Raw genomic sequence first — 27,638 nt, 5'->3', positions numbered from 1 at the left:
TCATTTTAAAAAAAAATCTTAAAAAGGAACCTAAACACAATTACACACAAACCTTTCATTTGGCAAAAATGAACTTAATGAAAAAAACCCAATCAGCAGGGGAACACCACCAGTGGAAATGGTCTCTTGACAGAAGACAGCAAAAACATTGAGCATAGGATGACAAACTGGTTCAAGTAAACATGAACACAACATTCATTTATAGTAAACATGGGGCAGGAGGGAAGTTGGAGAATAGACAGACTACAACTTCCCCAGGTAAAATACCAGATTACTTAACATAATATTGTGATGGTAAACAAAACTAAACCAAAAGTCAGAAAACGCATGATAAACTATCAGAGCACAAGTCCAGAAAAAATACTAGACTGATCATCGTTTTCAACAGCAATTTAAGAAGACTTAGAAATGCTTACTAAATTTTCCTCATCGCTATATTTCTATAAACATAAGAATTTTCTTTTGTTTTACTTTAGATCTGTTACAACAAGGAATGCTTCTACTATCATACAAAGTTATGAATTCACTCAATACTCTACAGCAGTGCCCAAAGACCTCAATCAGATGTGGGGCCCACTGTGTTAGATACTGCATAAACACGTAATAGAATCATTGGACTGGAAGGGAATTCAAAGAGGTCTTCTAGTCGTCCCCTGTATTGAAGGGAGAACTAAGTATATCCAGACCATCCCTGACAGGCGTTCGTCTAACCTGCTCTTAAAAATCTCCAATGACAGAGATTCCACAACGCCCCTAGGTAATTTATTCCAGTGCTTTAACAACATTGACATTTAGGAAGTTTTTCCTAAATGTCCAACCTAAACCGCCCTTGCTGCTACTAAAGCCCATTGCTCTCCTCCTGAGAGGTTAACAAAAACAATTTACCTTCCTCCCCCTTGTAACAAAATGTTACGTACTTGAAAACTGTTATGTCCCATCTCCCCCCGTCTTCTCTTCTCCAGACTAAACAAATCCAATTTTTCGATCTTCCCTCATAGGTTATGTTTTCTAGACCTTCAATCATTTTTGTTGATCTTCTCTGGACTTTCTACAAATTCTCCACATCTTCCCCAAAATGTGGCACCTAGAAATGGACACAATACTCCAGTTGAGGCCTAATTGGTGCTTAGTACAGTGGAAGAATTACTTTGTGTGTCTTGCTTACAATACTCCTGATAATACATCTCAGAATGAGGTTCGCTTTTTTGAAACAGTGTCACACTGTTGACTCATATTTAGCCTGTGATCCACTATGACCCCCAGATCCCTTTCCACAGTACTCCTTCCTACGCAGTCATTTCCCATTTTGAATGTGTACAACTGACTGTTCCTTCCTAAGTGGGGTACTTCACAGTTGTCCTTACTGAATGTCATCCTATTTACTTCAGACCATTTCTCTAGTTTGACCAGATCATTTTGAATTTTAATCCTATCCTCCAAAGCACTTGCAACTCCGCCCAGCTTTGTATTGTCCGCAAACTTTAAGTGTACTCTGTATGCCATTATCTAAATCATTGATGAAGATATTAAAGAGAACTGGGCCTGGAACTGATCCCTGAGGGACCCCACTCAATATGCCCTTCCAGCTTGAGTGTGAACCAGTAATAACTACTCCCTGGGAATGGTTTTCCAACCAGTTATGAACCTACCTTATCATAGCAAAGACAGCCCCTGTCCTGAAGAGCTTACAATTCACATTTTTAAAGTTTAAAGCACAAATTGGTGGTGTGGGGGAAGAATGAAAAACAAAAAGAAATCACACACAAGTGTTATTTATTATGGGCCAGAACTGAATCCCACTGAAATCCCATTGCAACTGGCTTCAGTGGGAGCAGAACCTAATAAGGTTATTTACTGAAAGTAAAGGTCATGTTATTTTCCAAACGTTCTATTTTATTAAAATGTGACAAACCATATGAACATGTGATTTTGACTTGTCAAATACATAGTATTACCTACACTACTATATTCTTTCATACACGGATGTCTCTATAAATACTTTGCACTGGGTTAAGCTATATATATATATATACACACACACACACACACACAACTGATATTCTGTTTTGTCTGTTAAATAATATTAAGTGATGCAGTTATGATTTAACCTTCTTGAATATATTAATTTTCCACCCCACTTTCTATATGGGGAAGAAAGGTTATTTCCATCCATTTCTGGATGTATGAAATGAGCTTATTTTCTCACTCACCGTATGTCTTGAATATTAATTAAAAATGTCACTTCTTTTCTAACACTGAAACGTAATTATTTAGTAAATAAAATATTCTTGGCTTGCTGATCTTGGAGATAAATATATTTAAGGGTTTCAGGACTGTTATTTTTTACTTGCAGATAACTTCAGTATTTTGATTACCAGCCATTCCTCTGATTTAAACAGAAATCTTTTATAAATGTATTTAAAAAAAAAGAAAAGAAAAAAACAAACAAAAAAGGGACCTGAAGCACATTTTTAAGGACCTTTCCTCCTACTACCCTGAGGCAATTTCAACCAATCAATAAGAAACCATTGACATGCCACCATCTGCCAAGCTGCAGAGAAATGTGGCTAGAACAGACCTCTTATAGAGCAGCAGTAGTCTCATTTTCACTCTATTAGGAAAGCACCAGAGCTTTCATGTGCAAGGACACAAAACTCCAACCCAGACTCTTTTCACACCAGTTTCCGAGTACATTGCTGCAGAACTCTAGCATTTATGCTGGGTGAGTTTTGAAGCTAATCATCAAAGCAAGAGGGGGGAGGGGGGGAAAAACAGTAACAGTCTATTCTAGTGCAGTGTAAAAATAAAGAATTCGGTGAATTCTATCCTAATATGATTATAGCAAGCCACTTAAATACTGCTATCTGTGAACTACAACCTGCCATTTTCAATGGACTCTTCCTTTTCCACTCTTCTACAGAGGACTAGGTAGGCAAGCTTAGAAGTATATGAATTGTTTTCTAGGATATTTCTATAACAACCATATAAAATCAAACATTTATTTGGGATCTAAGGATATTAATTTGTTTCTTGGGGGTGGAGTAGAGAGAGAAGGTTGAACCACAGTGTGATTCAACACCAAACAATGGACTTGGAAAAGGAGATACACAATGCAAGCACTAAGGTTTGCCCTATGCTGTCATTGGAGAATCTGTGTGGAAATGCAGTATCTATGGGAAAGATCTCATGTGTCAGCACTACTTCCCCACCAGTCCACTCCAAGAATTTAACTTGAAGAAAAAAGTGTTCAAGGGCCTGATCCTGGAAAGAGTCTGAGCATTCGCAACTCTGAAGATTGTGAGGTACTCAGCAGTGCTCAGTGTCAGGCCCAAGATGAGCCAGAGACAACTCAAATGGATACATGCACTGACTCATGAAGAACACATCATCATAGATGACAAAATTTTAACAAAATCTGCACTACAGGATCAGAACAGGTACCCCATTCTCTTCCAAATATAAAAATACAAAATAAATATGTTCAAAGGGGATGGAAACTTCTTATATATACACATGCCTGCCTATTTTAAAAGTCATCTGCAAAGTTTTTCGAAAGCTTGAAAAAAACTGAGCATGCAAATGACAAACGGTGAAAGCCATCACATTGAGTATAAAACCAAGAGCCTAAATGTCAATGGTATCTAACCCAAAATTTGATTCCAAAAAAAGTCAGTCTACATTAAGAACACAACACTGGAGAGCTTGTGGGGAAGGGGGAAATGTCTAAAAAAATTCATGTCTAAAAAGGACACTTACATATATAACAACAGATACTAGGTTTGCGCCACGAACAGCTAGAGGTTTAGCGCAACATCCAAAAGCTTTCAAAAAATTGTGAATTTGGTGAGAGAAATGAATAGTCAGGCAACAATTATAAAAATAACAAATAGGCTGAGTGAGATTTTTAAAAATTATGGTTAATTAAACCATTAATGTACAGTATAGAACTATAATAAGATAGGATAATTTAACTACTTTGAATGATTTAAATAAATAACTGATTGCCCTCTGGAAACTAAGTAGAGACCTAGGGAATCATAGACAATGCACTAGACTAGGCAATGCTAAAATGGTTTTCAGGTAAATTGTTTTATAAGGTTAGGGAATTCACATGTATTTAAGGTAAACTGAGGAATTCACATGTATTTAAGGAGGCTGAGAAATTTAGGACTGGTCTATGTATAACTACACCACGTATTAAAAAGAGGAGGTTTTGGAATCATCTAAAATAGGGTACATTGTAGGATTCTTGGCTTAAAGCAGAAGAAGCAGTAAGCAAAAGAGTAAGATTGTATTGGGAGTTTTGTTTATCTGCACACTCTGCTATGTAAGAAGCCATTATTGGCTCTCATTCTACCCCTAACTGTGGACCCTACAAAACAGCTGTGCAAGCTCTGATAGTGATGGAACGTTACATCAGGTGCACTGTGATTTCTCTTAGTGAGAGAGAGAGCGCGCGCGAGAAAAATATCCTAGGACTCCCGCTGGAAATCCAGTTGCTTTTTAGCTGTGGATACAGAGCTACCTGATTCAGAAAGTTCTGAATGTAAGGATATTCAACCAAAAAAAACACCCCAATCCTATATAAATACAACACTAAGTTAAGCATTTAGACACACAAAACCGAAGAGATTCACTTACAGTTCCCAGAGAAACCACAACTCAGCTTCTTTGCACATATGTAACATTTAGTGTTACTGTACTGGGTGTTCATTTTATTCAAGAGATGTATGTAATTCGAACCCTTTACAGTTGCTTCAGGTATGAGGATGCAAGTATTTGAATATCTGTGTATGTGAAAGTTCCCCAGTGGGTAGTTATGTTTTAGTGCTAGTGGAAGATTGGAGCACACGAGATTTTCAGAGGAGACTGATGGGCACATCCAGACCATGTTCATGACAAAATGGAGATAATGCAAACAGGTGGGACGGGGGAGTGGTCTCAGGGATAAGTGTCAAAAGTCAACTTTCAGAAATGCAAGATGGGCATCCAGACTTAGATGCACACATGCTTGTAGTGACTCAGGCATGCATCATCCAGAGACACCGGTAGAATTACCGGTAGAAGACACAGAAGACACGGGTAAAAGTACTACCCAAATCACCCCTTCTTTGGATGCTGTGTATGCTGCTTGATTGCAAGAAGCAGCAGCACAACCCTGCCCACCCCTCAGCTCCCTAAACACATACATCTGAACAAGAGACAGTGAGAGAAGGAAATATTCAGGAGGAATGATGTTGCAGGAAAGAGACAGGCATGGATTTAGGGGCCAGAGAAGGGAACAAGCCAGAGGAGATGCTGGGGAGGATGCAGCAAACAGGAGTCAGGGAGAGGAAGGTGAGGAATAAGCAGTGATGCTGAGCTCATATATTAGGAGAAGACTAAGAAAGTGCAAGTGGCAGAAGAGGACACCCCCTTACCCTTCACATAAGGTCTATCAGCCATACAAGAGCTTCCTGCAAATATCAGAGGTGCAAGCATTGCAGAGGTACAGGCTGAACAAGGTGATGGTCCACCAACTCTGCATTGAACTATAAGATGGTTGGAGAGCATGACCAAGCCCTGCTATTTCCTCCCAGTGCCAATTAAGATCAGCATGGTCCTTGGTACCCCATCTATAGGCTCATACACCTCTACCTCGATAGAACACTGTCCTCGGGAGCCAAAAAAAAAAAATCTTACCGCGTTATAGGTGAAACCGCATTATATCGAACTTGCCCCCCCCCGGAGCACTGCTTTACCACGTTATATCCGAATTTGTGTTATATCAGGTCGCATTATATCGGAGTAGAGGTGTATAAGCAGACTATTTGGGACACCACTGGTATCAGCTATTCTGCAGCAAACTTACATCTGCAGTATTTCCTTGCAATACTGCTCAGCAAGATCAGTAACCAATCAGCGTCCCCACGGACAAGCAAATACGGAAACAGGCCATGCAGAGCTATGCTGTTGTGGCCCCAGCGGATAGCATCGACATTCATGAGGCTGCCCAGTTGGCATCGTGCCACCTACAGAAAAAAAAGGAAAATCAACATACTCCAAGACCATTGTCACCAAGGTCCATTTCACTGCTGTGAAGTCCTAGTCTCCCAGACCCTGTCAACTCGCGTATTCCTTGGTACAAATGATTGTCTCAGTATCAGATCCAGCGAGGCTGGCTACTTGGCAAACCTCTCCCTCTCACACATTTTATTCAATGTCCTAATAAAGCACTAGGGTTAAACCCTTAACAGGGGCTTCCCCTCTGCTCCCATTACTTTTATAGTCCAACCCTAGATGAGAACTACCATGCTGTCTTAAAAAAAGCCACTCTAACTTTCATAGATGGAACTTTGCCCATGCCGTATTCTCAGCTAATTTTCAACCAATCTAGAAACTCAAACAATATTTTGAAATCTCTGTTTTCCTGCGGGTGCACAGAAAACTAAGGACATCTTCTGCCAATTTAGATGCCTACATTTATCCATCTAAATATGTTGTCTTATTTTTAGAGGTGAAGATAATGGAAGCTGTACATATTCAACAAGGGCTGCATGTGATAAACATCTCTGGGGGGAAAAAAATCACACCGCTTATTTGGGTATCTAACCCAAGGCTTTTGAAAGTGCTGATCCAAACAGGAAAGATTTATGGATATTCTAAACTTCCTCTGTGACTTTTGGCACATCACTTAATCTACCCTGTGCTCAGTTCACCATCTGTAAAAAGTGGGTGCATTCATTTAATGTATTAATGATTGCAATGGGCTCAGATACTATGGTGATGTGGGCAAAGTGCCTATCTGTACAGACTGCCTATATGCAGCAGAGTATGTCAGAAAAGGGGTCTTTGAAAACATGGGTCCATACCCATAATCCTGATCAGTGTTTACTAAATAACAATGCTAACTCAGGCCATGTCTACACTATGTTGACCTAAGTTACTTCAGCACACAGCCACTGCAGTTTTTAAAAATTGTGTATCTGTGCACACTTGGCTCCCTGTATCGGCAGTGCGCATCCTTACCAGGAGCGCTTGTATCAATGCAGAATGCAGTGCACTGTGAGTAGGTGTCCAACTGTGCACTCGCCACCTTCCAGTGCAGGGTCTTCTGGGAAGTTCTCGAAATGCCTGATGGGGTTGAAATGAGTTATGCAGGAGTGACTGGGAGCATGAGGTCAACTTCCCATAATACTGTGTTCTCCATCACATAATTTAATCCGGAGCCCATATTTCATGCCTTCTTTTTGAAGTCCCACAAACCCGTGCATCCCTCCGCGCTATCTGCCAGATGACAGAAGCATGGAGCCTGCACAGCTCTTCACTATTGTCATGAGTGCTGTGAGAAACAGGTGCCTGATCCTGCAGTATTTGTAGAGCTGCAAGAGGAGCAGTGGGGAACATGATGATTTTTTGGAGGCTGAACTGCTGTGGGACACAGAAAGAAACAATTCAAGGTTGTTGGCAGAGTCCACAGAACACCTGGAAATGGTGGCGCACCAGTTCTGGGCCCAAGAAACAAGCACTGACTTGTAGGAGTGCATTGCAGTGCAGGTTTGGGATGACTAGCAGTGACTGCAGAACTTACTGATGCACAAGGCTCACCACAGTCCCTGTCAGCGTAGGGACACCAAATAGAGCTCCACTGACAGCTGAGAAGCGAATGGTGATTACACTGAGGAAACTTGCACTGCAAGATTGCTACTGATCTGTCAGGAATCATTATGGAGTCAGGAAATCCACCTCAAGGGACGTTGTTTACAAGCACTGGTGGATCACCAGGGATGCTTTACCAACATCAGTGTGGGCTGGTCAGGGAAGGTGCATGACACATGCATCTTTAAGAACGTAAGATTGCTCAAGAACATAAGATTGCTCAAGAACATGCAAGGAAGGACTTTCTTTCCTGACCAGCAGATTACCACTGGGAATATTGAACTGCCAACAGTGATCCTAGAAAACTCAGCCTACGCCCTCCCATGGCTCATGAAGCCATACACCGGTCAACTTGACAGCACAAAGGAGCACTTCAACTATAGACTCAGCAGGTGCAGAATGTGCCTTTGGTCATTTGGTCACTGAACATAAGAATGGCCATACTGGGTCAGACCAAGATCCATCTTGCCCAGTAACCTGTCTTCTGACAGTGGCCAATGCCAGGTGCCCCAGAGGGAATGAACAGAACAGGGAATCATCAAGTGATCCATCTCATCGCCCATTCCCAGCTTCTGGCAAACAGAGGCTAGGGACACCATCCTTGCGCATCCTTGGTAATAGCCATTGATGGACCTATCCTCCATGAACTTATCTATTTCTTTCTTGAACCCTGTAATAGTCTTGGCCTTCACAACATCCTCTGGCAAAGAATTCTACAGGTTGAGTGTGTGTTGTGTGAAAAAAAAAACAACCCCAAAACTTTGTGTTTGTTTTAAATCTGCTATTAATTTCATTTGGTGACCCCTGGTTCTTGTGTTATGAGAAGGAGTAAATAACAGTGGCATTGTTTATTTACAAGATTGGATCTCAGTGAGCAAAATAGCTCAAAGGTTATAGCTGCCTGCTATGTCCTGCATGGCATCTGTGAAGCAAAGGGGGAGAAGTTTCCCCCAGCTGCGGAGGTAGAGCAACTGTCTGCTGAATTTGAACATCCAGATAGAAGGGCTATTGGAAGAGCTCAACATAGACCTATATGGCTCAGGGAGGCTTTGAAAGGAGGGATAGCTCAGTGGTTTGAGCATTGGCCTGCTAAACCCAGGGTTGTGAGTTCAATCCTTGAGGGAGCCATTTAGGGATCTGGGGCAAAAAATTGGTCCTGCTAGTGAAGGCAGGGGACTGGACTTGATGACCTTTCAAGGTTTCTTCCAGTTCTCGGAGATGGGATACCTCCATTTAAAAAATATATATATATTGAGCCAGAGCAGTGTGTGTTGCTGTAATAGGCTCTACATGGCCTCTCTCTCTTTTGTGGCCTGGAATGAATCTTGTAGTGATTGCTGTGTATGTAGGAATCCAACATCATCAATGCACCTATTAATATTGTTTGCGAATGGTGTTATGGGTTCTGTGACACAGTGCAGTAACAGGAAATTGATTGCTGTCAGACCAGTTCATCACCAGCCAGCATAAGTTGTGAACTAATAAAGATAAATTATGTTCCAAAAAATAGAATTTTATTCCATAACATGAAGCAGGCAAATAAAAAAATTTAGAACTTGATAAAACTTAATAAATTAACCGAACAGAACTTATGAAGGGGAAAGAACAGTCATTTCCATTTCAGGTACACATACACCAACCGTGTCTTTCACAGATCAGAGTATGTGAAGCTGTTATTTTCAGTAATGTCCCCTCGGAGGAGCGATAAGGGTAGTGCACTGACCCTGATGCCATGTTGAATGTTGTCGGGGGGCTGGGGGGGGGGGAGAAGGTATAGGGAGTTCCTGATATCGAGCTTTCTATATTCTGCAGAGGGAGGCGAGCACAGGAGTGTTGAACCTACAGGTCCACCAGAGTCTGCAGCATCTGTTTGCTGTCTGAGAAGCACAAGCATCTCCTGATGCATGCCCCTCTCCTTTTCTTTTCTCCTCTCTACTCTAACCTTGTCCATGTTGTCTGTTGGAGCTTGGAGAATCACTCTAATGGCTTGCAGGATCTCCTGGGACATGTCATCCCAAGCCGCCTTCTTTCTTCTCCTTATCTGGCTCAGGCATTCCATGGGGTGTGGAAGGGGAAGATTCTGAAGGCTGCAATGCAGCAGCTGCAGCACACAGAGCTACCACTGCCAGCGTATTCACGATGGAAATCAAAACTTAAGAGACTGACCTCACTCCCCGTGCTCTCCAGAAGTTGTAAGCACTACAGTCTCTCTTCAGCACTGTGCATTATCAGTCCCAAGCAGGTCATAGCACCAGCCATGGTGAGTATAGCCCTCGGGGGCAGGGTGGTAGGGCGGGTTGGGGAAATGAGAGAACAGCTCACTGGCATGATTGTAGGTGTATATGCCAATGGAACAGATTAGGACACCATTTTCCACACAGGCAGTAGTGATTTTAGCTGATCTCTCACTCCTGAGGGTAACAGTGGCAGAGAACACACAGCTGCTGCTGGCATCCCGACGTCGCCCGGACCCGTATGCTGCTAGCCAGTGTGCTGCAGTGGTGCCTGCTGAAGCAATCGCTAAGTGGCATGGGAAAGGTCCTACTGTGGCAGAAGAAATAAGGCAGCCCTCCCCAGAAACCTTCAGCAGAGGATTGCAGACTACCTCCATGGAAGTTTCATCAAGATCTCTACGGAAGATTCATGGGACATCTTGGTGCACATAAACGAACTGCTCCATGTAGACCCCACTACCTAACACTGGGGGGGGAAGAATGAAAAGCAGATAGCAACTCTACCTCTCGTTTGTTTCACTATCTCTTCTAGCATAATTAAAAATGAGCAAATCAAAAGATGTGTCCTGCTACTTTGGGTGTGCATTCCCTGTAATTTCAAAGTAAACAACACACTTACCAGAAGTTCCTTTTCCATGCATATGGCTCACCCGTGATCAATTGTCGGGACTGGCTGAACTGCAACGGAGTCAAAAACAGGTCCTGGCTTGCTGCACAGCTGGATCCCCCAGTTGCCTGTCCCCCATACTCCTCCTCCTCCTCATCTACCTCTTCCTCCCCATTAGTCACAGGCCTCTGCCATGAACCAGGCTCCTCAGAAGTATCCACAGTGCTCTCTCAGAGGAGAGGGTGAGGTCTCCGCCCAAAATGGCACGTAGCTCTTTGTAAATGTGGCAGGCCTGCGGCTCTGCATCATATCAATTGTTGGCTTCCCTGGCCTTCTAGTATGCCTGACGCAGTTCCTTGGCTTTCACGTGACACTGCGGCTAGTCCCTGCTGTAGCCCTTCTCCTGTATCCCCTGAGCAATCTGCTCATAGATGTCCGGCCATAGAAATGTGGGATCAGAGACGTACCTCACAGCCTCTTTTCCCCACAAACCCAGGAGAGCCAATATCTCCTGTCTACTCCAGGCAGGAGCGTGTCTGGAGTGCATAGCTGGCATGGTCAGCTGGGAAGCTACACTTAACAATGGAGAGCTATCATATGCGCTCGTCAAGCCAGGCAACCAGGAAAAGGGATTTCAAAAACTGGCAGGGCTTTAAAGCATAGGGGCAGCTTCCTGCCTACCTGACCCACCTTGCGTCGACCTGTGTCGTGTAACCTGGCCTCAGTCATATTGCTTGTCCTATATGTCTGGTATGTATTTAATACGTTGTATTAAAGCATGCATTCAAAAGGAAACACAGGAAAACAAGATGTAACTGATATACCTAGCCAAGTTTAATATTGCAATGAGACCTATAAATTCTTACACTTCCTAACCTTTTAACCTTAGTATTACAAGTAATATACATTTTTATACTTTCATTTGCATGTTTTTTGTTTGTTTTTTTTAAATCTAGAGCTATTGAAGCTTGGATTCACCAGCAGACACTGTAAATGCCACAGTTTGCCCTTCCGGGATTTATAAGCAGAATGAACTCTGCCAGTAGAGAAAGCCAAAAACTTTCTATATAGATGTTAATATACTGTAGCAAGCACTGCTGCTTCTACTGTTGGCAAAGTACCTACAGTGCACAAAATGAAAACGCGTTCACAGGTTTATCACTGAATTGTTTTAATGTATCTGCTTGTAAATAACTAAATGAACTAGTTATCAAAGAAATCTACACTACCAGAAAGATTCACATGCAAAGTTCAGTCATTTTTAATCTGTTCATGTCTGAGCAAAAATCATTTTCTTGAACTATGAAAAGTCCCTCCGCCCCAAACTTACCAAACTCAAGAACAGAAGAACAGCTTAAGAGATTTGGCCTACACTTTCCCCAAAAATTCATCTTTGGGCTCAGAACAAGAATGGAAATGTCAGCTGACCTAAAGTGATAAATTAGTACTATATAATACCTAAACCAAGAAATCTTAGTAATGAGGACAGAGCTGAAGACTGAAAATGGGGACTAATGTCCTGTTGTTTACAAGATGTAACACAGTGATAAAGAAAAGATTCCAATGGAAAATACTGGAGGGAAAGAAACAGGATGTCCAGCAGCAGGATACCAGAATACATCAGAAAAGAGGGACACAATAGAAATCAGAAGAGATTGTCATGCAGTGTGCAAATGGCTAGCAAGGCCACATCTTCAGTACAGGAAGGATACTAGAAAAGATACAGAACAGAATAATAAGGATGATAATATGCCTCGGGAACTATGTACCTATGAGTATCCTGGAAAATTAATAATACTTAGTACTTATATAGCATGTTTTATTTATATTCATATATATTATATCTACTGTCATGAAATCCTACAATTATATATTAAAAACAGCTCAGAATCACATCTGGGTCAACCTCATCATTGACCCAATAAAAATCACTGTGTACCCTAAAAACTAATGCAAGTCATTTTACAGTAGTGAAAAAATAAAGTTTTTAAATGGCCTAATTGAACAAGCAAGCCCTACACTATGTCTCAATGTGCACCAATCTTATTGGCAAAGCACTCTTCAAGCATCAATTAAATAATCCGCCCAACACCCTTTATTATGTACAATTTACAGATGGGCAAATAATGGTAGAGATTAAGAGAGTTGTCCCAGGGTGCAGAAGATCAGTGTCACAGGCTAGATTAGAACTCAGGAGTCCAATACTCCCACTCTTGTGAACTAACCATGCCCCCCCACCCCTCAGTTTTTCACAGATCAGATTATGAGAAATGAGGCAGCATGATTGAGATTTTCACAGGAAACAAAACAGAGATGGAAAACTATGGCAAATCCCAGGTACTTCTGAACTTTCACGATCCATACGTGAAGGGTATGAGTCTTCCAGGTCTACCAACGTAAGACATTCCACCAGCTCTATGACTACTCAGGTCGATTGGAGGGCCTCCATCTTGAATTGGATGAGCTGATTTAAGCACTTGAAGTTAAGCCCTGATATTGTGCTTTCCCCCCACTTTTGTGATCTTTTTGGAAACCTTGAAACAGAGATGGTAAATTCCTCTTTCCTCCTTAAGTGGGTAAGCAAGTGCTCCAAGCTGAGAGAAGGTATTGCCTTTTCAGAGGACAGGAAGGACCAGATTATGTACAGTAGTCTTGGCTTATGATAGACAGCATAATAGAAGATTAGGGTTGGAAGAGACCTCCGGAGGTCATCTAGTGCAACCCCCTGCTCAAACCAGGACCAACACCAACTAAATCATCCCAGCCAGAGTTTTGTCAAGCCTGGCCTTAAAAACCTCTAAGGATGGAGATTCCACCACCTCCCTAGGTAATCCATTCCAGTGCTTCACCACCCTCTAGTAAAATAGTGTTTCCTAATATCCAACCTAGACCTTTCCCACTGCAACTTGAGACCATTGCTCCTTGTTCTGTCATCTGCCACCACTGAGAACAGCTGAGCTCCATCCTCTTCGGAACCGCCCCTTCAGGTAGTTGAAGGCTGCTATCAACCCCCCCTCACCCCTCTTCTGCAGACTAAACAAGTCCAGTTCCCTCAGCCTCTCCTCATAAATCATGTGCCCCAGCCCCCTGATCATTTTCGTTGCCCTCAGCTGGACTCTCTCCAATTTGTCCACATCCCTTCTGTAGTGGGGGGCCCAAAACTGGACCCAATACTCCAGATGTGGCCTCACCAGTGCCGAATAGAGGGGAATAATCACTTCACTCGATCTGCTGGCAATACTCCTACTAATGCACCCAATATGCCGTTAGCCTTCTTGTCAACAAAGGCACATTGCTGACTCATATCCAGCTTCTCATTCACTGTAATCCCTAGGTCTTTTTCTGCAGAACTGGTGCTTAGCCAGTTGGTCCCTAGACTGTAGCGGTGCATGGGATTCTTCCATCCTAAGTGCAGGACTCTGCACTTGTCCTTGTTGAATCTCATCAGATTTCTTTTGGCCCAATCCTCCAATTTGTCTAGACCCTATCCCTGCCCTCCAGCGTATATACCTCTGCCCACATCTTAGTTTCATCTGTGAACTTGCTGAGGGTGCAGTCCATCCCATCATCCAGATCCCTTAGTAAAGATGTTGAACAAAACTGGCCCCAGGACCAACCCCCGAGGCACTCCGCTTGATACCAGCTGCCAACTAGACATCAAGCCATTGGATCACTACCTATTGAGACCGACAATCTAGCCAGCTTTCTATCCACCTTATAGTTCATTCATCTAATCCATACTTTTTTAACTTGCTGGCAAGAATACTGTGGGATACCATATCAAAAGCTTTACTAAAGTCAAGATATATCATGTCCACTGCTTTCTCCATATCCAGAGCCAGTTATCTCATCATAGAAGGCAATCAGGTTGGTCAGGCATGACTTGCCCTTGGTGAATCCAAGTTGACTGTTCCTGATCACCTTCCTCTCCTCCAAGTGCATCAAAATGGTTTCCTTGAGGACCTGCTCCATGATTTTTCCAGGGGTGAGGCTGACTGGTCTGTAGTTCCCCAGGTTCTTCCCTTTTTTAAAGATGGGCACTATATTTGCCTTTTTCCAATCGTCCGGGATTCCCCTGATCACCACAAGTTTTCAAAGATAACGGCCAATGGCTCTGCAATCACATCAACTTCCCATTCTCCTTACTGGCACCCCTCTTCATCTATTAAATCTGCAACAGGGATCACGTGAGGCATGAGCCCCCACATTAGCTCTGCAGCACTGGAAGATGACCCTTATGCTGGGCTGGTTTTTGTGGGCAGATTAGTGGGCAAAGTAGATATGCTCAGGAAGGAGGCTTCTTATCTTGAACAGTCCCAACCTTTCCATAAAAGCAATCTCTTCTTTCGTTGTATTTGAGGATGCAAAGGGGTTCTGAGGTTTTGTCAAGGGCTTTAATAGCTAAATATATTAAGGGCTGATGGTATTTTTAAAGATTATTCTGTCAGGGTAATGTGAGCTTCTCGGGCAGAAGGAAGAGGCACCCACTTTGGAAACTTTCACACTTGCACTTTCAGTACATAGGTCCATATTTAAAAAAAAAAAAAAGCTTGAATTTAGGATCCTAAATAAGTGGCCTGATTTTCAAAGTGTTGAATCGTCAGTAGTCCCCAGCAATGTCAGTGAAAATTATTGGTTAATATTTTCATTGCATTTTACATGTATATGATGCCTTTAATCCAAAAGGTCCCAAACCACTTCACAAATTGAAATTGCCATGTTAGCTACTAAAGCAGACTGTTGAATAGTGCACAATCATACTGCTTGACACTATAGGACAGAAGGTAAAAGATAACCTATGCAGTTTCAATTACAGGGACGAACTGAGGGGCAAGAGAATAAGTACGTTCATTGGAATTTTGCTGGGGCACCAACATTGAAAGTTTTTCTCTGTGAAAAGTGCTGTAGGATAATTACAGATTTCTCTCGTTAAGCCAGCCCTATGCTTATGGAAATTTTAAAAACAGACTAACATCTCCTCTTAATATTAAAGGTTTTTTAAAATATAAATTTTCTTTACTTGGTAGGCCAACAGCTGTTATTGGCTCTCCCATGAAACACATTTTAAAAAGCGTATTTTCACCTGATGCACTGTAATATTTTTAGGCTCCATTGCACATCTTTGGAACAATGTTAAAAATAGAGCCCTTCTAGTTTGTTAGGTGAGTTTTAAAGATCCCTTATTGAGCAATGTCAGAAGAACAATTAAGTTTTATCTGAACAGATCAGAGTATGTCTAGGCACAAGTTACAACGCATTCAGTGATACTATTAAAAGAAAGATTGCTTGTTGTTGCATTGGGGAATCCCTATAAAACTTCAGGAAAACTGCCAGAAAGAATATAAATGCATTCCAGCAATGGAATGAGATATGTTTAACCTAACCAGCCACAAGCCACTGCCTTCCAGTTTTTCAGTGTAGCTATTTTGATATGATTGTTGCTTTGGACAGTCATAAGTTACAGTGGAACTCATTTATATTTGGGGCTCCTGCTGTTTTGCAGCTGTAGAATTTGCTGAGAATTGTGTTCCAGAATCCAAGCTGCTCATTTGAAAACAAAATTATGTTTCTAACCATCATGATTGTGAAGGAAGCTTTGCTAACAAGCCACACAGCCTTGTCTTTGAAAAGGTGGGAAAGCAGCTTGCATCCTTCAGGTCTAACCAAGCTATTCCTAGAGCTGCTCCATCGAGATCAACCTAAACTACTTAGATTTTACTTTGAGGATGCAATACAAGGCCGCACTGAAGGGCCTTAGCTTTGCCTTTAATTATTTCTTTCTTCTACTAGGTGTCACTTCTATGGATCCAAGATCTTGAAAGGAAAGTAAACTAACAGCTGAGAGAGATGAGGAAAATATTAGACCTTGTTCTCTTGGTAATCCACTTTCTTTTTGTTGCTGTTATGGAGGCTGTTGATGTATAGAATATTATTAAGACAGGAAAGGCTTGCCATTTCCTGCTGCTCGCCTCCCTGGTCTGGAGATTTTTGGCTCCGAACTTCATTTAAAGATTCGCTTTCTTCAAGGAGATGCCCCTCAATGTGACCTAAATCACACACTTCACGTGGTAAATACCAGGGCGTCAGTCCCATTTGAGGACCAGAGAAGCCTAGAATATTCTTGAGCAAGAGCTCCTAGTGCATGCTTTCCTTGGTAGGTCGCCAGGCAAATTCCATCCTAAACTCTTCAGATTTTGTTACCTCAAGATATGTTTACATTCCATCAAATACTGTAAGTGCTCCACCAGATCTAGGACAGCTTCAGAAAGAGAGGCCTTTTTCTCTCTGGAGAAAAGGCCCCTTACTCCTGAATGAGTAAGAGGAGGTCTCCTCTGCTTGGTGGATGTGATTATTCCCCTCTATTAGGCACTGGAGAGGCCATATCTGGAGTATTGGGTCCAGTTTTGGGCCCCCCACTACAGAAAGGATGTGGACAAATTGGGAGAGAGTCCAGCGAAGGTCAATGAAAATGATTGGGGGTTGGGGCACATGACTTACGAGGAGAGGCTGAGGGAACTGGACTTATTCAGTCTGCAGAAGAGAAGAGTGACGGGGGATTTGAAAGCAGCCTTCAACTATCTGAAGGGGGGGTTCCAAAGAGGATGGAGCTCCGCTGTTCTCAGTAGTAGCAGATGACAGAACAAGAAGCAATGGTCTCAAGTTGTAGTGCGGGAGGTCTAGGTCGGATATTAGGAAACACTATTTCACTAGGAGGGTGGTGAAGCACTGGAATGGGTTACCTAGGGAGATGGTGGAATCTTCATCCTTAGAGGTTTTTAAGGCCCAGCTTGACAAAGCCCTGGCTGGGATGATTTAGTTGGTGTTGGTCCTGGTTTGAGCAGGGGGTTTGACTAGATGATCTCCTGAGGTCTCCTCTAACCCTAATCTTCTATGACATCCCAAATGGCACACTCATCCTAAACTGCATTTTTGGCTCTGTCCATTTCAACCCAGCATAAGAGAGAGCAGGCTTCAGTGGGAAGAGGCTGCAGAAGAAACAACCTGCACACAGCAGCATGAGAATCAGGGGAGTGTAAATTAGTGTGAAAGCCACCTTTGCACATCACCTGGACTTTCACTGTGAAATTCTGTCTGAGGATTGGGCCCAATATTTCAAGTTCCTTCCTAACATCTAGCTTGTACCTCAATTTATCCTCATCAGAAGAACAGGTTCTAACACACATTGAGGAAAAAACATTTCCTCTCTTAAATGAGCATCTGAAATTTCAACAGGAAAGAAACCAGAGTCTGCAGGCAGGATTACTCTGTCCCTGTGAAAAGCTTTACAGGAAAGGGTTTCAAACTTCCCTTCATCTTGCTGGATGATGGGCTTGTAAATAAGGATATATCAACAGAATGGATAGGGAGGAGGGAATCAAATGAAACCATCAAGAGAAGCTTAATAAGTGAAAGGCATAACTGTGCAGACAGGAAAAAGAGCCTTTCACCGTGGACAGGAGGTGAAGAAACTAGATTTTAGAGAACATGGATCGTAGGACGACAATCTGTACACCCTTAATCTTTGAAAGCACTTAGTGGATGATTAAAATTCATTTTTTTAATCTATCCTATCTTGAAACACCCCCCAGCCCCAACACTTGGGGGAGAGGGGGACACCATATAAAAGTCTCGATAGAAAACATTTTTTAAAAAAAAAGACCGGTAAATCATCCTACATCCAGCTCCTGCATTTACTTTTTGATCTGATTTTTAAAATATAGCTGTGGATGTTATGTTAATCACCCTGATTCACATCTCTACTTCCTTCAGAAATTTACTCATTAACTAGACCATCTGTGTAAGGGGAGTGGAGGGCGTGTTCTATACTGTCACAGCATACAGGGTCAGAGCATAAGGAGGGGGCGCGGGGGAGGCTAGAGGGGAGAAGCCTGGCTATTAGCTTCCTCTCCTTCTGCTACCAGAGAAAGATATCTGGGCCAGGCAGTGAGTTTCTCACTCCTACAGTCACCCTGCCAGCTGTGGGAAATGTGGACAGACAGCAAGTTCTCACCCTTTAAGGTCCTGTTGATGAAGTGGGAAACCTGGCTGGCCTGAAAGTTAAGGTGCATCTACACCGTATGCTTCTTTCGGCAGTATGTAGCGTACATACTTGTGTAGCCCACCAGCAGTGCAGACAGTGAGGCACAGCTTAGGAGTGTAAAGGTTGTGGGCTACACAGCTCTCTTTTTGCCCAAGCTGTGCCTCTCAATCAACACTGCTATTTTTAGCAGCGTAGTGTCCTGCTGCAGGAGCCTTTCTCCGTCGCAGGAAGACTCCAGCAGCAGAGAAAGGCGCTGGCAGGTGGGAGGCAATGGGGAAAGGCTCTGCCGGCTCCCTGCTGCTGGAGCTCTCTCTCTGCTGCAGAGAAACTCTGGCAGAATAGAAAGGCTCCAACTGGTGAGAGGCTGAAGCCTTTCCCTGCGGTCTCCCCTCTGCCAGAGCCTTTCACTGACACACACAGCTACACACCACAATGTAGACACAGTGGGCGTTTCACTGTGGCGTGTAACGACACATAGCCTTACTGTTGAGTCAGCATACGATGGTGGGAAAATAGGACAGATCGGAGAGAGAAGAGATGTCGAGTCATTTAAAAGACTAAAAGCAGACTTCACAGGAAATGGAAATTATCTGATGGACTGCAGCTCCCTAGCACGGCATGAAGTCTCACTCTACATTGGCAGGATTTATTGTTGCTGAACATCTCACTCACCCTTTGGCAGTGTTATACAAGACACTGACAGAAATACTATTTCACCTCTACATAAACCCATGTTTTAAAGGTTACCTGCATATAATATTGCAAAATCCAGCAGCTTTAGAATAATGCTCCAAACCCAGATGACCTGTGTAAGAGGAGCATTCAGAACATTACTAACCTGAAAAATACTTTTTTTTTTTAAATCTCTGAAGCTGCAAGGTCATTCGCTGATCTCATATGAATAAAGAGGCACCACCAATCAAATTACTCCAAAGGTTTTGGCACTCTCTCTTCCAAATTCAGTAGCCTTGAGCTTCCTCACTACAGAGCAAATTGGAAAAGTATGGCATTGACTCTCCTTGTACCAAGATTTAGGCCTCTCCTGACCAACCAGCAAAGGACACTTACTCTCAACAAGGTCTTTGAGAACCTGTGAAGGGCCACAAACTTGAATTTATTTCTGTCTGTCTATATCCAGAGGGTGCTTTTTGCTACCATTAGGATAACTGTATTATGGAAAAAATGAAGAGGGGTCTTGGAGCATGTCATAATAATATCACTTTTCAGTTACCTAGGGCCTTTCATCCAATGTTCTCAAACACTCCACAAACAAGAGTTCTACATCTTATAAACAACTCAACTGGGACGCAGACGGACAGAAAATCACACAAGCCTAAGGGCTAGTCTACTCTGGCAATGCTAAAGCACTGCCATGGCAGCACTTTAACGTGGCTTGTGTGGTCGCAGCGCTGGGAGAACGCTCTAAAAGAACCCCACCTCAACGTGTGTGTGTGTGTGTGTGTCCGTTCACACCCCTGAGTGGGAAAGTTGCCGCTCTGTAAATGGCCAGTGTAGACAAGCCCTAAGTACCTGATGGAACCCTCAAATCAGATACATAAGTACTAAGAGATGTTCAGTGGGGCATAAGAGGGTTAATGGGAATTGGTGGTCTAATCCCCTTAGGCTCCTTTGAAAATCCCACCCTAAAATCCCATCCGTTGAATCAAGCTTTACAAACATCAGGCCCCTTTAAGGCTTTATCAGCACAGAGTGTTTTCCTGGTTTAGTCATCAGTTTAGCTATAACAACAAACCCCTTGTGTGGATGCAGTTAAAAGCACTCATACCAATAGAGTTTATACCAGTATAACTGCAAGCTTGTCTACACTTCTATTTTATAGCGCTCTAATTTGCTGGCTCAGCGGGGTGAAAAATCACCCCCCTGAGCACAGCAAGTCTGAGCGCTTTAAAGCGCTAGTGTGGACAGGCTCCGAGCACTGAGAGCTGTGCTCCCAGCACTCGGAGCTAATCACCTTGTGGAGGTGGATTACCAGGAGAGCTCTCTCCCAGTGCTCACGCGTGACGACACTCGCACTTCAAAGTGCTGCTGCGGGAGCGTTCCTGCGGCAGCGCTTTGAAGTGTAGACATACCCTAAGTCTACACATGGGCTTCCATCGGCATAGCTATGTTGGTTAAAAAAAGAAAAAAAAATATCACTCCCCTAACTTACATAGTGATGCCGGTAAAACTTAAGAGTAGAACAGGCTTAAGTGACTTGTTCAAGCTCCCAAAGAGAGTCTGGGAAGAAGCCAGGAATAGAACCCAAGAATCCTGTTAGTCCTATGGTCTAATCTCTATTTTCTCCCTTTTAACTTGGCAAATATCAATTTTTTTCACCCTTTTAACTGAACCCACAATTTATATGGCTTTTTTGCTCCTTTCTAGTATACTGGCAATAATGTCAGCACAGCTCTGAGAATAATACTGTTAATTAACTACTGTTGCTACATAATCAGCAGAGAGAAAACAAGAGTGCAAAATATAGTTTTTGTTTATTTTGCCTTTTCCCCCTAGTGTCAAAGTAGTGTACTAAAACAAAACATCTGAAAATGAACTTTCACAACCCCCAAATCACCAGCTTATACCAAATTTAAAATCACATCAGGGTACTGAATTGCTCACATCATTATTTTTTCTAATTCTAAAGAAGTACTTATGTGTTCTTTTAAAAATAAATTTATTCTTTCAACAAGACTACAGATGCTTTTGCAGAGTTTTGGAATTTCACAAACCTCCATCAATTATGTGAATAAGCAATTGTAATACTTTGTAACTGTCACCTTTTGATAATGGGGCACCAAACCTGACTCAAAGTCATGCTCTTTATACTACATAATATGCACTGACTTTCAGCACGATATTCCTTCTTTCAAGAGATTATAAAATGTTCTATTTGATTTCATCTTACATCAGCAACAAACAGGTATAAAAAATAGGTTACAAACAACAAATATATCTGTTTAGATCCTCCACTGTAGCCCTCTTTCCCCATCAAAGAAAAATAAAACCCAAAACCAAACCACTGAGGAAACCCGAGAAACTCACTAGCATTTTGGTCTGGTTTTAAGCACTCAACATTTTAAAGTCAATCTATGACTAACTGTAGTAGGTCACTGTAGAACATTAAATGTCTGTTTGTTGAGCTATCATTTCCAAAGAGTCTCTTTTACTGGCACCTGGAAACAGAACAAGCATAAGGCTAATCATCATTTCCTTTAATCCCAAAGGAAAACTACCATGCAAGACCTCGGAGAAAGATCAGTGCTGTATTAAGGCAGCATTTATAAACAGAGCAAAGCCTAAACAGGTAGACCATAATTATCAAATACATTCTCTAATTAAAAGTTGAGATGTAAGAGAAATCAGCTAAAGCTATTTTTAAAAATCCATTAGCGTACATACAGTACTTTCTAAGAAAAATAATTCTGGATCAGTTCTATAAAGCACACCGGCTAATTGTAAACAATCAGGAAGTTCTTTGGTCACTATTAGTTTTTAATCATCATTTTCTAGCTTGCTGGTTAAATCCTCAGGTTTGTTTGTTTTGTGTTAAACATGGTTTCTTCCATTGCAAAATCATTTAAAGATATGGCAGAACCAAAGAGAATTGCATGCAAGTTTAACTTCATGTGATAACATGACAAACGATGCCTTCTTGTGACTAGTTCTCCTTTTATACAGCCATCCTTCTGTGCTGAACAGGATTACTCTATTATAATGTATATAATTATACCCTTAACACATACTGAATGGGTCCATATTTACTATTGATAGATGCTGATATCTTTACATCTCATCAATGATACTGAATTCTGCAATATGTTTTATCATTATCCAGGTAGCTAGGACAGCTTAGAAAGCAGACAAAGTTTCACACGGGTTTACTGTTGGGAATATACTTCCCCTAAGATTGAAAGACAGGCATAACTAACAGGACTTCAACTGTGAACATTAGAGTTTTACTTCTCCACCCACATCTCCACATGGATACATTCACATTTGAAATATCTTTGCTGCTCTTCAAAACTGTTGTCATGCCAATTGTTTGTACAGTATAACAATTAATACTGATGGAAACGCAAACAGAAAAAAATAAATAGCAGAAACAATCTACAATTATTTAGAAAAATACACTATGGACTTTATTCTACGTGGAGGACATGAAGAGCTATTTCCTCTCCTTTGACTGCCAGATGTAATAGCCCCAGAAGTCAGAATTGGAGAGAAGGGAAAGCTCCACACACAATAACTGGATGCTACTGCCAAAATGATCAGCAGTGAAATAGTTAACTTAAATGTCAACATTTTATCTTCAGATTTCAGCATCAGCATCCCATTGCGCAAAATGAGGAAAGCTGATATGTCTCTCACATCTATTGTTTCTATCTAGATGAAGATTTAGTACTAGTCTTCATTTGGAAAGTCATCTCTGCAACCACAAGGGCCAGACACTTCACTTTAAAAACTACAATAGTAAATTAGTAGACGCTGATGGATTCCCCAGAAAAGTTTTGGTTCAGTATGCTGCTACATACCATAACAACCTGACCTCTGAGCTAGCAAGAGCAACAGTGACTATGTCACAGGTTTCACGAGGCTGCAGAGTTCACGCTCAGGCCCTTCCTGCGAAGAGTGGGAGAATCAGGCTTTGAAGCCAGTTACCCTTCACAAAGGTCATACAAAATAGGAGTGGAGCTGCCATTTTGTTGTTTTGGAATTATTTCACCTCCACAGTCCTTTTGCATAAGGGATACACAAGTGAGTTATCTCCTCCAAAACAAAGAAATGACACACACAGATCAAGAGTGCTATCAACTCCATCTGATCAGGTCTCCCAGAACAGACGGGAGACAATCAGCCATAGCTTTTCCATCTCCAAGCTTGAATTCCTTATCAGCCCCAAACAATGGTTGTTCTCTGTGTACTTCCTCCCCCGCCCCAAAGTAAAAGAGGTCCCAAGGCCAGTAGCAGCATTTTTGGTTCCTTTGCAAAGACATCAAATTGGTGACACCCCTCCACCCCCCAGGTTTACAAACCAGTTAGGCAGATTGTTTGGAACAGACATACCTTACCTTCTTCCTCCCCACCCAGGCTCCCATGAAGCTCATACTGTTTAAACCAGCCCTGTAGCCATAGGTTTTACTTGAAATTCTACTTACTTGGGTTCTAGCTTCTAAATCTGAGATATTGCTCTTCCAGCACTTAGGAAATGTTATATGTTTATTACTTTCTAGCATTTGGTTAAAAAAATGTTAACTGAACCCCAAAGAACCCTTGAAATGTAAATAAAAATGTATGTACGTAAGCTCAGTCCCTTGCTACCAACACCAAATCTGGGGCTGGTGACTAGTGTAAAACACCCACACCACCACCATCCAGAGAAGCATTCATACCCCCCTCATGAATGGAAAGATCTCCCTACCACCAAAGCCAGATATTCATTTTGCATTTAGGCAATCTTTTTCTGCACAGCACATGGAGTAAATGCTTGTTTCTGTGCAAAGGGCTTTTCCTCTGCACAGCAAATAAGCTTCACAATATAACGGATTTTTTTTTAAGTGTCACAAATTATTTTGGTATGATTTATCTTTCCTTATCTGTTCCTAAAACACCTCAGAGTATTATCAATGAAATAAATGTGATAACTTTCTAACATCATCAAACATTACTTAATTTAAAAATCTAATTTACTTTTCACCATTTAGGCTTACTTCATTGTTCTGCATTTCACTCAGCGTGTACAGTAAAAGCAGACTGTCGAATGAAAAAAAAAACCTCATTTTTGCTTTGAGTCTGTTGCACGTTCTGCTTCTCATTTACTAGCACAGTGCTCTTGTACTTAAGATTCTAACAATGCAAGGAAACCAACCATAAATATTAAAAAATGGAAGGAAACAGTTTTTAATTTTAAAAAATAACATCTTAATCTGCTCTCCCTGGCCTCTTTTCAAACAAAAAGGCTACATTTTGGCCCAAAATTGAATAGCCAGTATGGAATAAATCAGTGGTTCTCAAATTTCATTGCGCCATGACCCCTTCTGAGGGACGGCAAAGCTGAAGCCCAAGTGCTTCTGCCCTGGGTGGGGGACATGTAACCTTCGCCCTGGGCAGTGGGGCTCAGGCTTCAGCCCCTGGCCCCAGCAAGACTAACACCAGCCTTGGCAGCCCCATTAAAATGGGGTTGCGACCCACTGGGGGTCCTGACCCACAGTTTGAGAACCCCTCTCTGAAATATTATGTGGTCTTCCATATAATATAGAAAAATAAAGCAGAAACCTCAATAAAACCTCAGAGTGAAACATATAAAAGAACTGAACTCCCAATGAAATCTGTAGGAGCTGTGCTTAAGGACTAACCAACTTAATGAACAAACACTGGAATAAGGAATGTGTGCTCCCTGGTAAGATATCAGACATGAATTCTGCTATCATGTGCAGCTCTACTCAAAGTTTCCATAGTCAGTAAGTAACTAGTGGTGTGCCCAGATCCTGGCTGGGGTGGAACCCAAACCTGAAGAAAAGCTCTGTGAAACTCAAAAGTTTGTCTCGTTCATCAACAGAAGTTGGTCCAATAAAAAGTATTACCTTATTCACCTTGTCCCTCTTAAACTTAAACTCAAAGTTAAAAGAAAAATCTTCTCATTGAAAATGATCTTTAAGACTTAACAACAAAAGAGAGGACTGGAGACAAGTCCAAATCCTCCAAACAAGTATGAATGGGCTTAACTTGAAGAACTTTAGCACACAGGAATTATTCCTGTGTAAGAGTTTATAAGATCGGAGTCTAAATTAACAAACAGGTTGAACTGATATTCTGGAGTGATGAAAAAAGGGTAATGGATGGGTCTGGTGGCTGAGATCACCATCCTGTCAGCAAAATTCTCTTCCACATACATTCTTGGAAAAAAGTGGGCTACTACAAAACATGGTGGGGCAAGAAAAAAGAAGTAATACGGAGGCCCCATCAATTAAATTAAATGTTCCCTTAACTTTTTTTTAAGCTCATCAGTGATCTGGCAAACAAGTCTTTGCAGGCATAAGAGGAGAGCACCTGCTGTAGCCGTTCTCCTCCCTTCCGCACCCCTCCCTCTGTGCTGCCTCTTCCAGAAAGGGGCATGAACGCTAGGAGAGCTGGGGAGAAAGTTTTATGAAGAAACTATTTTTTAAAGTCACAAAAGGGATTCCTGCAGAGGTGGGAGGCCAGCTGTAAGGTGGGGGGGGGGGTGGAGAAGGGGGACTGGGGGAGGGGAGATTCAATCTGCACAGGCTTTCAAACCACATACTCTCCCCCCAAATACATATTTTTTTTAAATCCTCCCACCCCAGTATCTGCGTGGGAGGGCGTTAGTCGATCAATACAGCTGCCCCCTTTCTCCCCACCCAGAGGGGACTGGGTTGGGGGGTACTCGCGGCACGGGCCGCCCGTAGAGCCAGTTGGGGGGCGGGGGAGGAGCGTTACCTGGGTTTTAAGACGCATTTTGGGGAGGTGGCCGTGAGCAGGAGGGAGACTCGGGGATTGCTCTCGAAGGCGACAGAGCGGCCCAAGGGCGCACGTGGCTCGGCGGCCGACAGCGACGCGAGGTTCCAAAGCAGCGGGGCGTCACGGGGGGTGGAGGCGCGAGGGAGGGAACGTGGAACGCCACAGAACGTTCGCAGAGAGCACGTGGGCCAGGGGAGGGCGGGGGCGAATGAGCGCGCCCAAACGCAGCGCGAGGGTCCAGCGCTTGCCGGCCTGGGGAGGGGCAGAGCGAGTCCAGTCTCTGGCTGTCACCAGGGGGGAGGGGGTGTATCCCGGGAAATCCCCCCTCTCCGCACCGCAATCATCTCTGTTAACAGGGCGTCCTTCCCAAGGGCAACGGATTCCCTTTCCCATCCCCCTGTCCCGCATGGGGTTTGAATGATGCAGCCAGTTTCCTAGCCGCTCCTGGCGGTTTGCGTGTGTGTGCGTGAGGGAATCGCCTCCAACCCAGCAGTCAGTTGAGGGAAGAAGAGAAAACAAAACCCTGGAGTCAGGGGTGGGCCCCCCTGAAGGGGGGAGGGGGAAATGCTGAGAAAATGTTTACCAGGAAGACTCCCTGGGGATGATTTCTCAGAGTTGTGGCAGTGATGATAAAACCATCATGATTTATTTTTTTTATTTCATATGAACAAGGTGGCCAGTCAACAGGGAAGGCGGCGTCAGTGGGCAGAACAGCAGCTGAAGAGAATTTCCCCCCATGGACATCAATGTTGAGTAACTGCCCTTGATTCAGGAGAGTTGTGAGCACTGAAAACTGGTAAATGTACACATGCAGACATTGCTCAGGGCCCACTGAGTTTGTAGCATGTGCACAAGCTCCTGGCCAGCGTCCCTCCCTAGCACAGGAAGAGCTGACACCACACTTGAAAGTCCATTCAAAACTTGTCTTCAGGGCACAATTTTATTCTTCTAACACAATGCTATTTTACTAACCTAACCAAAGCAGGCTGCAGGGGACCCAGAGGCCTTTCCCCTGGCTCTAGGGTTTGCCACAGGAGGCTGCTTCCCACCATCCCCTCCAACTGAGCTCGCTCAGCCTTTTATAGGAATCACCTGACCCTATTCCCAACTAAGTCTGGTAATCAAACAGGACTGGCTAGTTAGTCCCAGGCCCATTGGCTCTTGAGAGGGCAGATCACCGTATTACAATTCTCCACAGAGTATGTCTATTTGTATTTTTATTCTGTGCTAAGTGCCTTAAAATTTCTAAACAGAAACCAACAAAACCATACCTTGCATAGGATCATATTTTCTCTCTCTGACCTATATTTGAAGAGACTTCCCTTATTTAGTGCCTAATGTGCTGTAAGGCTCTACTAAGAAGCATTTGAGTAGGTTAAAAAGCCAGTTTTCAAGCAATGCTCAAGGAAAGGATGAGACACTGTGACACAAATGTATGATCTTATGCCACAAATAGTACATTGTGGGAAGCTTTCCCTTAAATGTAAGGTTTGCCTTATATTTTTCATGCAGTCATTTTTATCCTTACCATCTGAGTAAATTCAGCACATATTTAAGAGGATACACCGCCACTGAAAACAGTTCTTATAACAAGGTTGAATTTGGCTTGCAATTTCAACAGGCAGAAATGACATTATAC

At 42.7% G+C, this 27,638-nt stretch overlaps 1 protein-coding gene across 1 annotated transcript in view; it reads right to left on the bottom strand.

The window, feature by feature from the left end:
• ELAVL4 (ELAV like RNA binding protein 4) overlaps positions 1 to 26,179 on the bottom strand; it is a 103,932-nt gene extending 77,753 nt beyond the window's left edge. The window contains exon 1 of the mRNA XM_024104947.3: positions 25,979 to 26,179. Within this exon, the coding sequence (XP_023960715.1) occupies positions 25,979 to 25,996 (18 nt within the window). The 5' untranslated portion in view covers positions 25,997 to 26,179. The remainder of the gene's footprint in view (positions 1 to 25,978) is intronic.
• Between the last annotated feature and the right edge of the window lie 1,459 nt (positions 26,180 to 27,638).

This window comes from Chrysemys picta, chromosome 8 (genome assembly GCF_011386835.1).
Source record: "Chrysemys picta bellii isolate R12L10 chromosome 8, ASM1138683v2, whole genome shotgun sequence".
Taxonomy (NCBI): domain Eukaryota; kingdom Metazoa; phylum Chordata; order Testudines; family Emydidae; genus Chrysemys; species Chrysemys picta.
This window is presented reverse-complemented; position numbering and strand designations above follow the sequence as displayed.